The 14,400-nt window shown below is 36.6% G+C and overlaps 1 protein-coding gene across 1 annotated transcript in view; it reads right to left on the bottom strand.

Moving 5' to 3' along the window:
* Window positions 1-14,400, bottom strand: part of dusp22a (dual specificity phosphatase 22a) — a 54,232-nt gene that overhangs the window by 28,382 nt on the left and 11,450 nt on the right. The window contains 1 exon segment of the mRNA NM_001002514.1: window positions 12,073-12,122. Within this exon segment, the coding sequence (NP_001002514.1) occupies window positions 12,073-12,122 (50 nt within the window).

Here is a 14,400-nt window from a genome sequence, read left to right as displayed (position 1 = left end):
TAAAAGATTTTTATTTTTTTTTTGTCTATTGGCTAAGCAGAATAATCAGTCCTGTTATTCCATCTAATCAAATTGTGCATAGAAAAATTGCCGCAGACTAAATGAGCTCAAGACACAGACACTATAATAAGCCTTCTGTTGACTTAGAATTCTTTATACACCATTTGTCATTTGACCTGCCTTCAATAAACCTTTAAGCATCTAAGTTAAATTTCAATCCATAAATTTATTTTGCATGAAGAAACAACCTCACCATTAGGCAAAAACTGAGAATGTCTCATTTTTCCCCTCAACAGTGTAGAGTATTTCATCACTGTTTAATCAGATTTTTGACTAATATTCTAATTAGTTCTTAATTAGAAATGTTCTAGTTTCTGTATTGTCACATGCTAAAGGTACCTGGTTAAGTATAAACGTTTTTTAGCGAGACAGTATTCATAAAAGTTATGGCAGCAGATGTGTTTTGTGTGCGTTTTGGACAGCCTTTGTCTCCTAAATGTGTACAGTGATCATGAAAATCTAAAAATAGAAAATGATAATTTTTTTCTAATGTTGGGGTCATTTTTAAAAACATTAAACTTTAATGCAGTTAATGCAGCAAATATGTACAGTGTGGACGCATTAAAAGTGTCTAAATAATAAAATAAATTGTTACCTGCCTCTACTGAGAGACTATTTAGACACTTTTCACCAAAGACTATAGAATACACAAGACATGTCACTCGTTAGTTTTAAATGTGGGAAAATGTATTTTCATTATGGCAAACAAAGCCTTGTCTACTAGTACAGAAGCCAGTCTTCGGTCGCTATAGACTGACGTTTCTCCCGGGGGAGAGCTCAGACCAGATGTGTGTTTTTTTGATTTTTTGTGATCAACAAACACACTGGAATCTCAGTAAAAACTTGCTCCACATATATTAGAAATTAATCCACAAATAAAATGAAATCTGAACTATTAAAAGAACCAACTATACTATAAAACAAAAGTTTTTTTGTTTTGTAATCTGTGTGAAACCAACATGAGGTACAGTCAGTCCTGTCAAATGCACATTACATGACAGCAACTACTCAAATGCCCACAAACTTGTAAACAAATTGTTATTTCTGGAAGATATTCGTCATAAGAACCAAGTTCACAATTTCAGAAGACCAGTGCGATCTGACGAAGCATTATCCAGAGTATGATAATGTCTAACATAGTCATAAAATAAATAGAGAATTTGATGTTTCCCCATTCAGACAGAATGCCCAAGCATAATGCCCGAGAGGCGTTTCAAAGATGGCCACCGAGTGAAATGACTTGCCTTAAAGGGACTTTGCCTTTCACTGATGAGAAGATGAAGGATGCGTATTGTACAGTATGATGACTGAAATATGAAATGGTCTTAAACGACAACTGAATACACTACTTTATGTATTTTATCAGTGCTGTACAAAGCTTGGGAAGTCAACTGCTAGACACTAGTAGCTTGTTAGAGTTCACAACCCATGTGTCACATATCATATCATTGCAACCCAGGCTCATGGAAAATACATGCCCCTGCCTACATTTGAGGCAAAATGTAAACAAAATACATTGCACCAAGTACATTTTGTTGCAGCTTTCAGATGACATCCACTAGAGGGCACTCTGTACACTTTGGCAAATCTGAAATATGTTACTTTGGATAACCTTTGTAATGTAAACATGTCCTTCTTATGTCTACAAGAATTGCGGCTTATCATACTGATCATGAATCATTACACTGAACTGAACATTTCCTTAAATCCAACCAATAGTGTTTTAAAAGCAAGTAAGAAAAAAGAAAAGTGCTCAGTGACTATTTAATTTTACCTTGACTATTTAATTTTACCTTGACTTTACATTGCTTTTATCTCTCTTGTGGAACTGTGCTTCCACTGACTGCAACCTAAGCGCTCCATATGGAAAAGTTTTGGAAGTTACCAAAAAGGTGGGGCGACATGGTGGCACAGTGGGTAAACCCCCGGTCAGATCACTCGATTTTTATTGTTGGTTACGAAAGTCACTGTCAGATCATGCAATTTTTTTCTTGGTAAAATCTTGACTTGTCGTGGGTAGCAAATGTGCCAGACTACACATTCCTTCACGATCAGTCATCCAGTGACATCTACGACGAGCGTTATTTCGAAGCAGTCACAAGTGTTGCAATTTACAATTGTAACAATTTTTTTTAATCTTAATTTTAATTTGTTTTTTATCTTGTTTCAATTTCAATAAACACTGATGTTGACTTGCAGACAACTAATAACTACATTATTTAACAGCATTTATTAGGATAGGAAACAGAAAAAAAAAAAACTTATTTAGGCCAGTATGCCTAGAAAATGCAACATGCAATTAGAAATCTATTTTTAGCTTTTTTTATGCAACTTGTATGTAAAGTATGACTTAAAATGATTTAAATAAATTAAATGACTTAAAAACTCTTAAAAAGAGTCAGGTGTCTTTAAAGCTTTGGAAAATGGCTCATAAAAAAGGACAAGGACGTTAATGCTTTTCACAATTCACAATCAAAAATGAGATAAGTGGTGTATTGAAGTGTTGCTATAACAATATTTCTTATCTCAATTTAATTTAATTAACTTCAATCTCAATAAACACTGATGCTGGCTGACAACTAATAACTTTTTAAAGGCATTCGTTATGACAATGATAGGATCAAACTTTTATGTTTCCTTTTTAATATTAATATATTTTATTTGAAATCTAAATGTATATTATTCTGCCAATGTTGCTATTAAACACTCCCTTGCCTGAACATGAAATGAAAGCACATCAGCAGCTATGAAGCATAAGTTATCCTTATTTTCCATGGAGCGGAAGAAATCATCACCGCACAGTTGGACGGGCACAAACAAAAATATAATTCATATAAGCTATGTTTCTTGAAAAAAAAAACTTTTTGAAACGAATTTCGTTAGCTATAATTTGTATCCTAATTGTTATGTATTTTTCGTTGGTCGGTTAATTACAAGATAAAAAAGAATAACGAATAACGTTTGAAGAGAAGTGCTTCAAAACAAGTCAGCTATATGCTTCAGCGCGCCAAAACACGAAATGCCGTGAGATGTTAGTTTGGTAAATAAAATAATAATCTAGATAAATAAAACTAAAGTAAAATATTCAGTTTCAATAAAGCCTTCATTTAACTGTTAATGACACATTTGAAGAAGAAGGACAGGCTTTTACAATGTATTATGCTGCGTTCACAACAGATGCGGCACGCGCGTAAAGCGCGAGTGATTTACATGTTAAGTCAATGCAAACGCGCAAATAGACATCCTACGGCGCGATACGCGCGAAAGACGCAAATTGCGCGAATGGCACGGGGCGAATTGAGCGTTTTGCGCGTTTGACGTGCTTAACGAGCGTTTCGTGCGAATCTCTCGAATATGAAAATCTGAACTTCAGCGTACATTCGCGCCGTGTTAACCAATCAGAAGCTGGCTCTTGTCGAAGCGTGATTGTGACGTAGAACCTGTTGTCGGTGTTCCGAGGTTCCAGTTCATCAAACTGGGCTTGGCTCAGTCAGAAGCACCGCTGAAAACCTCCGTCATCCAGGTTAAGTTTCTGGAGGAGTGTATGAGTTCACAGAGCTGGATGCACCTCTGAAAGGATGTAGTGGACTCAGACACGACCCTAAATGTATCGACACTGTTTTTCAGTCTTTATAATGCACATAAACACTGTTATTTTTTTCATAAAATCCATGTTAGCCATTTAGCTATGAAGCTAGAGTCTTCGGGCAGACAGAAGCCCTGCCCATCACGCAAATCTGCGTCTGTTCTGAAGTGAATTTGACACGCGAATGAAGCGGGGTTTGACGGGCGAATGAAGCGAGTAAACTCAAATGTTCACGCGGCTATTTACGCGCGAATAGCATGATTTATCCACGCGTTCCGCGTCTGGTGTGAACACAGCATTATGCTACGTTAACACCAGACACGGCACGCGAGTAAAGTGCGAGTGATTTACATGTTAAGTCAATGCAAACGCGCGAATAGACATCCTGCGGCGCGATACGCGCGAATGACGCAAATTGCGCGAATGACGCGGGGCGAATTGAGCGTTTTGCACGTTTGACGTGCGTAACGAGCATTTTGTGCGAATCTCTCGAATCTGAAAATCTGAACTTCAGCGTACATTCGCGCCGTGTTAATAATGTAAATCAGAAGCTGGCTCTTGTGGGAGCGTGATTGTGACGTAGAACCTGTTGTCGGTGTTACGAGGTTCCAGTTCATCAAACTGGGCTTGGCTCAGTCAGAAGCACCGCTGAAAGCCTCCGTCATCCAGGTTAAGTTTCTAGAGGAGTTTATGAGCTCACAGAGCTGGATGCACCTCTGAAGGATGTAGTGGACTCAGACACGACCCTAAACGTATCGACGCTGTTTTTCAGTCTTCATAATGCACATAAACACTGTTATTTTTTTTATAAAATCCATGTTAGCAATTTAGCTATAAAGCTAGAGTCTTCGGGCAGACAGAAGCCCTGCCCATCACGCGAATCCGCGTCTGTTCTGATGTAAATTTGACACGCTAATGAAGCGGGGTTTGACGCGCGTATGAAGCGACTAAACTCAAATGTTCACACGGCTATTTACGCGCGAATAGCGCAATTTATTTGCGCGTTCCGCGTCTGGTGTGAACACAGCATTAGAACAAACTCTGTTGGAAGGATGAGAGCAGTGTCTCCTGCAGCCATACGGCTGTAAATTGTGCATACCAACCACGAGAGGGCGCAAATTATTGGCGCTTATTTATTTATTTTTTTAAATAATGTAAATTGATTATTAAACAGTACACACTACAATATATTGACAAAGCAAAAAAAGGATGAGGATAAATAAAGGTGTGTGTTTGTGTATTTTAAAGTGTGTATGTACTTGCATGGTGGGAGATGTAAAAAAAAAAACTTACTTGATTAAACTAATTAAATAGTAATTGACCGACGCAACGGATGGTGTTGTCACTAACAATGACAAACAGTTTAATATAGGCTTCTCTGAAACTGTGAACATTTCACTTAATTTTATTTAGGCAAAATTATATTTTATTTAACAAACCAGTTCGTGTTTTGGTGCTGAAGCATATAGCAGACTGGTTTTGAAGCACTTTACCTCAGATGCTAGGCCTATTCATGTTTATCTTGTAGATAACTGACCAACAAAAATATATTAAAATTAGCCTAATTATTAATTTTATATTATATTATTATATTAATTATAAATTATTGTATTATTAATTAAATAATTTTTTTTAAATTATGTGCTTTAATTTTCTCTGTCTCATTCTCAGCAATAAATAAATGTAGCCTTTGACAGCAAGCATCATTGCTTTTTGAGATTGAAATAAGAATAAGGGATAATAGGGCTGAGTGGTGCTGGATATGTGCATAACTTTTTTCACAACTTTTTTAGAGAAAGTAGTTAAAGTTTGCATAGCCAATGACTGGGTTATATTCACCCGTGACCAATCCATCAGTAAATATGCAGCCTCTTTTTTTGATTACCTGGCCAGCCTATTAACAGCAGCACCCACTAAAATAACTGATAAATTATGTGCTCCTATTTGGCCGTGTCACACACCTGGAGGAACTCATAAGAACAAGAAAATATTAAACATGCTGGACTTTCTGCAACGGTGCCGTGAGCGGTCACAGGCATGGGATCAGTTGTTGTAAACTATGCCACATTACACAAAAAGAAACAATTGTCAACAAGTGTCACAATGCCTATTTGTCATTTACGAATGTCTATGACACCCTACATCAAAAAAATCGTGCCAAAACCGTGTAATCTGAACGGGGCTCAATGCTTTCACCTAGCAGCATAAAAGTCCCTGGTTAAAACCAAAGTAAATTTACATGTTCTCCCCATGTTCGTGTGGGTTTCCTCCGGGTGCTCCAGTTTACCCCACAGTACAAAGACATACGCTACTCTGTAGGTGAATTGAATAAGCTTAATTGGCCGTAGTATACGTGTGGATGTGAATGCAAGTGTGTATAGATGTTTCCCAGAGCTGGGTTGTGACTGCGTAAAACACATACTGGATAATTTGGCAGTTCATTCTGCTGTGGTGAGCCCTGAATAATAAGGGAACTAAGCAGAAAATAAATGAATGCTAGAAAGGTGAGGCAAATCTATGTGATTACAAATTATGGTCACACTTTATTTTTATGGTGTTGAACTTAATTTACACTGCATATACATGCCGACTATTTCTCATTAGATTATAAGTAGACTGTTAGGTTGGGGTTAGGGTTAGTGTAAGTGGGCATGTACTTGCAAAGTTTCTTATAGACAGTTAAATGTCTGTTGCAAGAGTAACATCAACAAATATTAAGCAGTCTACAAATACTGAAACAGACTTTCAAAATAAAGTGTTACAAATTATCATCAATAATGTGTTTTGTGGTATTTATATGGTATAGAGTGGAGGAACTATGACGTCACTTTGTAGGCTAATAGGCTGCTAGCATAAAACTGGTTCCCTCGTGAAAATCCCAATAGGATTTTCCCATAGGGTTTTCGAAGATTGTGAATAATAAGCTCTGTGTTCAAACACGGTTCATTACACTTACACGTTTTGTTCAGCCGGATAATTGTGACACAAAAATACAACTTTGAGCACTTTTGGATCTTAAATGCAAACGCAAGCACTGAAAAGCTAACATTAGGCTATAAACGGACTACAGCGCCCCCGGGGCACTCGGCTGTGACGTCAGCCCCACCCTGCTACAGACAACTTATCAAGCTTATTTTTAGAAATAATGTCCATGATAAAGAGTTAATCTCTCTGTATATTATATTATAATCCACGCTATATATTATAAACTAATAAATACGCAAACACACATAGACCTTTGTGCCTTTTGGATCGTTTTTACGTGGGAAATACATCTGTTTTGCTTTGCGGTTGTTCTAAAAGTTTTAAAAATGTGTATAAATGTGCCTATTAGGGATGTAACGGTATCAGAATTTCACGGTACGGTAATACCTCGGTATGAATGTCACGGTACGGTATTTATTGAATCATTTACAGGAAAAAACAAAACTTATGAAAATACTCCAAAAAAGTGCCAAAAGTGTCAATGACATACAAATTAGTCATCTATCTGTAAGCTTTGAAACAGGAACTTCAATTTTAATAACAAAAAATTATTAAACCATGTAAAAAAATAAAGTTTCAATTTAGTATTGTTGAAAACTCATCACATTCAACATTTAATCACTCACTCACTTACTTAGATAGAGATGGGTTTAAAGGAAAATTATCATATAACTATAATCTGGTAAAAGCTGGGATCTCTGGGTATTTACAATGTCCCCTGCAACAGAAAAAAACCCTCTCATTTGGGACTGAGGATTCTGGGACAGAGATATGACTTGGCCCATGTTGACAGCAGTGGGTAACGTTGTGCATTGTCTTTCCCCCACTTGAGAAGACAAACCATGAGTGAGATAGAGGTCTCTTTGCGGTACAAGTCAATGTCTGCATCAATCTGAACAGTGTGCTATGTTTCTGCAGTCCCCATGACTGCTATTAGTCGTATTCACCAACTTGCAGGCACGTGCACACATAGGGCTCAACCTGTGCAGTGCACATGCCCTTTTTAGTCTTGGATAGAAAGTGCCCTTCCAAAATGATCAAAAGTGCCCCCGCGACGCGACACAACCTCCGTCCAGCCCTTCAGTAGACAACACCGCTCTTGAGAATGCGCGCTCAACCCCCCCTCGGCGCTTTACAATACGCTCGCGACAACACAGCTGATCAGAACGCGCGCGACAACACTGCTATTCAGTACGCGCGCGGCGACAACACCCGCTTTAGGTTCGATCATTTCCATCTTTTTTTCATCTCCGCTACTAGCAGCACACTCCATTTCCGCATTACTGGATCTGTAGCGACAGCAGACCGCAAAGGATTATGGCCACGCCTGGGCTGATGGGAAATGTAGTTTAAGCTACCTCCCGTTCGCTTCATTCGCCTGAGCAAATTTTCTCAGAAGACCTATAGTTTTACCGAGTCATACGACTTCGGTAATATCGAAAAAAATTAATATTGCGGTATGACGGTATTTACAATACCGTTACATCCCTAGTGCCTATATAGCATTATTATAAGACATATTTAAATAAGTGTATCGTTCGCGTGCACACAGCCCGCGTACCTTAAACAGACGACAGAAATGAGGCGTGAGGAGAAACAAGTCAATCAAATGCCTGCAAGTTCCATCATCATGGACACAGAGCAACATTCAATATTTCTTTTTTGTCACGAAGTACAGCGAAAAGCAGCCTATACAGTCACATCTGCTGAACGTTTTATAAAGGAGTGTATACTGCAGTTAAATGTGTTCAGATGATGAAAAAAAGACGAGAAATCACTTGATCACGTTAAAATGACAGTTAACATTCATGTATTTTTACACATTTATTCACACGTTTGCATTACTGAGAGCAGGAAAGAAACAGGCTGTTGCACTGGTGTGCAGTATCTTCATAATATCGTTTAATTAAAATAAATGATCAACAAATTAGTCTGTCTCGACAGCCTTTATAAGTGAAGGAATTATCTACACACAATCTAAATTCTCAATTAGAATAATACAACAAACTATAAAATATTACTCATGAAAATACCTAAATCACAGACAAATCCAAACGCCCAACACAAGCGAGCTGCGCTCCAGACCAGATAAGCTCGATGACGTTTATTGTCCCCGACGCCGCCTGTAGTCCCATTTAGCAACTTGATAGCAACCGTCTTTTTAAAGAAGCATAATCGATTTAAAAGTTGAAGAGTGTGCTGTAACTGATGTGTTTTATGTCGTAGAACAAAACGTGAAAGTATCTTGAGTTGGTGTTAGCCACGGACCTTATTTAAGCGATTTTACTCAAACCCCATTCAAAAAACCATTTGACTTTAAGACGAGGGAACCGGAAGTGCTAAAATGCTAACTCTAACTAGTTCCTCCACTCTATTGTGCAAAGAACTGTATGAAAATAATTGTTTATATATAATATGTTCATGTAAATATCATTAGTGTGAAAAGGAACAAGTGTTATTGGCATCATACAAACCCTGTAGCATTCATTATAAATATAGATGCAGTGGCGGAGTAGGTAGTCCTGTCGCAGCAACAGCAACAGCAACAGCAAGAAGGTCGCTGGTTCTAGCCCTTGTCAGTTAGCTTTTCTGTGTTTACATTTACATTTAGTCATTTAGCAGACGATTTATCCAAAGCGACTTACAAATGAGGACAAGGAAGCAATTTACACAACTAAGAGCAACAATCAATAAGTGCTGTAGGCAAGTTTCAGGTATGTAAATTGTAAGACGCAGAACATTAGTAATTTTTTATTTATGTATTTATTTTCTTTAATACAGTTAGCGGTAGAACCAGAGAGGCAATTGCAGATTAGGAAGGAAAGTGGAGACTAATACTGTATGTATAAATTTGTTATAAACGGGTTGTTTTTGTTCCAGTTACATAAAGTAAATGTTTAAATAGCACTGCTTATATTATTTCAGCATCTGTACACCAATATAAGTAGTGAATGTGCATGTCCATGATTGAGGCTGTGTCTGTGTGGTAATGTGGGCTGAAGTGGCTACAGTGCCAGGGCTAAATTTTTGTCCCAGTCCGCCTCTGATACGGTCACGGCTGAAAGGTAATGAGATTTATTAAATTTCTCATTTATTATATTTTATTAAAGTCCTTACCCCAATCCTAAACCCAACCGTTACAAAAATTTAAAAACAGTAACTGTACCGAGTATTATACATGTTATTTATTAAATTACCCAATAAACTTTATTTTATTAACCCCTACTTCCACCCCGACCCTAAACCCAACCGTCACAGTACTGTAAACTATTAATTATTGTTATACAGTGTTAGATAAAAGATGGAGGCTAAATTGATGTGTGTGTCCGCAGCTGTATCCCTTCTAGACTTTACCTCATAGACTGGTTGAACATGGCAAGACCAACCGAGTGGACTGAGTAAATATAGTCAAACGTATTCCATTTAATGTTTCATCAGGAACAACATTTTTAAAGACGTGTTTGGCTAATCATTTCTGAATGCATAATTATCCTGCTGCCGAATCTCCGATAAGATAATTATGTTTGAATCAATGTGCAGTGAGGAGATTATTGACAGGTCTCGTAACTAGGCAACATAACGGTCCTTTAAAGAGAAATAATGATAGTTTAGTTTGCATGTTGTCCCTGCGTTTATGTGGGTTTCCTCTGGGTGCTCCGGTTTCCCCCACAGTCCAAAGACATGCGGTACAGGTGAATTGGGTAGGCTAAATTGTCCGTAGTGTATGAGTGTGTGTGTGAATACGTGTATGTGGATGGATGTTTCTCAGAGATGGGTTGTGGCTGGAAGGGCATCCGCTGCCTAAAAGCGTGCTGGATAAGTTGGCGGCTCATTCCGCGGTGGCAACCCCGGATTAATAAAGGGACTAAGCTGACAAGAAAATAATTGATTGAATGGTACTTATGTTCAAGTACCTATTTGTATTTTCACAAAAATGTAGACTGAGGTACATATTTCTAATGAGCCTGTGTTGGATTTGTTCCCCTTAAGTTACATAGATACATACACTTATTAAAAGTGCACATATGACGTGTTCTCACATAAATTAATTTGTATATTGTAATTTTAATTAAATGTATAGTCCATGAATGCCAAATCACCTAAACTTACACTTATAAACACTTGTAACTCTTGTGGACTATTCTAATTGACTACCCTTTTGATATGTCAGTGGTTGTTTTTGCCCCATTTACTTCCATATTAACAACATTTCTTGATTGCATATAACCATATCTTTTTCATTGTTGGTGGTTTTCCTTGTTGGGAAGAGGTAAAATTTTTCATGTTTACTGTTGATCATCGGTTGGCACCATTAAGCTTTTAGATAGGCCTGCTTTCTGCCTTTTATTTGGAGTAAAACTATATGTGTGATATATGTGTATACTATATATGTGTGCAAAGGTTTCTCTTACATTTTCACACACTCCATTTCTCTCTCTCTCTCTCTCTCTCTCTCTCACTCACACACACACAAACACACACACACACACACACACACACACACACACACACTTTGTTATAATGGATGTCAATGGGGCAAGAGCAGCCACTAACAAAAAGAGTAAGTAAATTTGCCCAATATGTATTGTTGAGTTTTTGAAAAATCCCAAAGTATATGAATATATGACTCAAAATAAGATGCGTCACCAAAAGTCATTCCATTTGTTTAAACACAGAAACTTGTGGCCAAATTAAGACTCAAAATCACCCCGAAATGGATAAATACATCACCAACAGCACACAAGTGTTACAAGAAAATGGCACTGATGGAAGGTACATTTTTAATTTGCAGGGTCGAAAATGGAATTATTTTTACAGTATAATGCTCACTACTACTGCTTTAAAAATGCAGATTTTACTCATATATTGATGTACTTAACTACTTTTACTCTACTTGCACTACATTATTAACAAGTAATGGTACTTTTAGTATGACTTTCAGTACTCTTTCCACCACTGTTTACAACCCTGTGTGTTCACGATGTAGAGAAATGACAAGATCAAAAACAGTGTAAACACTCAACAAACTAACCACAGTGGTCATATCAAAAATAAAAAAATAAATACATACATAAATAAAATTAATTAATTAATTAATTAATAAAAACAAATAAATCCATCCAAGTTTATCCACACATACAACTTTGAAAGAAGGCAAAATTATGAATCCAAAGCAAACAAGAAGGAAGCATAATGCTATAATGAGAATACATTTCAAAAAGATGTTTCGAACAATAACATTTACTAAAGATATAATTTATGTACACACACCAACAAGCATACACACTCATCATAAGAAGGTCATGTGACTATGAGGAAAAGCTGTCATTTCAAATTAGTGTTGTACACATTGTACAACAGGTCTTTCTAAACATGATTCAGTGTTTCTATCCAAGCATTGTGTAAAAAGCTTGTTGTGCAGTGTATGTACTGTAACTTACAAGTTTTGACTGGAGGCATCAGCTGCATTAATGCACAGATAGGTCATATCCTGTCGGAGAGAGCACAAATAAATTAATATTTAAAATAAACAATTATTCTTTTGTGCAGCACATAAATGTCATAAAGTCTTGTCACAGACTATAAAAGAGCACAATATGACAGGACTTATTCCTTTTTATTACTTTATGACTGATTGTGTATTAATGATTACTTGGAGGCGTTTATTTCTTTTTATTTCAATTGCCAGACTATACATTTTAAAAGAATATATACAGCAGGGAAAATAAGTATTGAACACCACAATTGTTCTCAAAAAAACGTGCAGTTGACTAGAAATTTTCCCTAGATGTTGGTAACAACCAACGTAATACATATATGCAAAGAAAACAAATATAATTAGTTTACCAATTATAATTATGTTACGCCTATTAAAATGAAATGACAGGGAAAAGTATTGAACACTTGAAGAAAAGGAGGTATTGAAAGGCAGTAAATGCCCAGACAGCAGCTGAATTCTCTCAGTAATTAAGCCTCATTCACACTACGAACAACTTGCAGTGTCAAAGTTTCAAGCGACGGTTCATTTCAATGAAGAGTGAACGACTTCCAGCAGAGCGTGTCGAGTGACACAACAAAGTTGAGAATCCTTCAACTTAATGCAAAAAAGAGAGACTTTCTTGAGCGACAGCCAATAAGAGCACCAGTAGAGCTCAAGTGATCAGGTTGTATTCTCCATGCTGTAGACCTACACAGACCTGCGTTTGCAGCAGGTCACCACCCAGAGTGACAGGCAGCAACAAAGTTGTTGCTAGTGTGAATGAGGCATTGTTTAGCAATCCTTTGCCCTTTGTCATTGTAAATTAATATTAGCTGCTTCAGTACAACATCTATAACAGGAGAATGAAGATGAAACTGTTGCCTTATTATTGGACATTACAGCAAGACAATGATCCAAAACACAGTCAAGGAAATGCTCAAATGCTTTCAGAGAAAGAAAACAAAGCTGTAGAATGGCCCAGCCAATCACCTGACTTCAATCCAATAGAAAATACAAATCAAAGATTTGATAGAAGAGACTAACAGAACCAGCAAGATTTTTAAACTCTGTTAAAGTCTGTAAAAAAAGGACTGTAATGCACAGTATATAACTTTATATGAGTGCCATCTTTAAGCTGCTATCATTGAAGTATTAAATGTGTTTCAGCAGTTTAGTACTTTCTCCTTGTGTCATTTTATTGCTATTATGCAACTCTTTTTTTAATGCAAACTTTATTCTCATATTTTTCTTTTTTGTACATGTTTTTTTTTTTTGAAGGTGTTATTGACTATTTTGTAATCAGATTCACTGATCTGTATATGTTGTATTCTGTTTTGCTTCTTATCTTTTAATCTCAATGCTTTTCCCCTTGACTTAATGTTTGTTTGTTTGTTTGTTTGTGTTTTGTTGTCTTTTTGTTGATTGTGATACATGGAGGGACCCTGTAGAAAATGAGATGATACAGTACATCTCAAGGGGATACCAATAAAATAAATTCAAAATAAACTGAATCATATATCAAAAAAGTCACTGACTGACTGACAACATCTGATGAGAATAGAATTTGAGAATTTGACCTGAATAAGCCAGATGCTTGCACTATTGTCCTCTAAAACTATTGTAGCTGAATCACCCATTGCAACAATGACACTGGTTTTAAACAATGCACAATTAAAATTATTGGACCTCACAATGTTAATGATATTTAAATCTTCAGTCTCCCCAGTTGATCTCTGTGAATCTGCTTTAACACATTCTGTCTTGTGGAATGTACTACAGAAATACAGTGACTCGACTTGAGCTGCAGATCAGCTGGCTACTATAAACATTAATAAACTGAAAGCATAATGAGCGCACAGCTTCCTCATGCATCCCATTTCTTTGTTTTTGAAGCAAAAAATCTACGTCTTTATTATGATTAAAACATTTCAGTTAGATATGATTTGCTTAAACTCAAAACATATGTTTTGCTGCTTGTTTAAACTTATTTAAATGAGTTCAACATAATTTTCAAGTGTTTTGGGACTACTTAATTGTTTCATGTTCAATCTGCTTAATTAGTAGGAACAATTAAGTTAACTTAATCAATTTGCATTGGGGCAACATTAAGGAATAGCATGGATCCTAGCATTTTTTTAACTCGTTTACATTTTTTCAAATTGAATTGCTAACATACTTTGTCCTATCTGTATTAACGTTTTTAAAATTCTTAACACACAACATCAGTCTATTGTGACCGTACCGGAAACGCAATTCATGTTATTTTCGCACAATATTCAGTTAACTGACA

Source organism: Danio rerio, chromosome 18, assembly GCF_052040795.2.
Source record: "Danio rerio strain M-AB ecotype USA chromosome 18, GRCz13ab, whole genome shotgun sequence".
NCBI classification, from domain to species: domain Eukaryota; kingdom Metazoa; phylum Chordata; class Actinopteri; order Cypriniformes; family Danionidae; genus Danio; species Danio rerio.
This window is presented reverse-complemented; position numbering and strand designations above follow the sequence as displayed.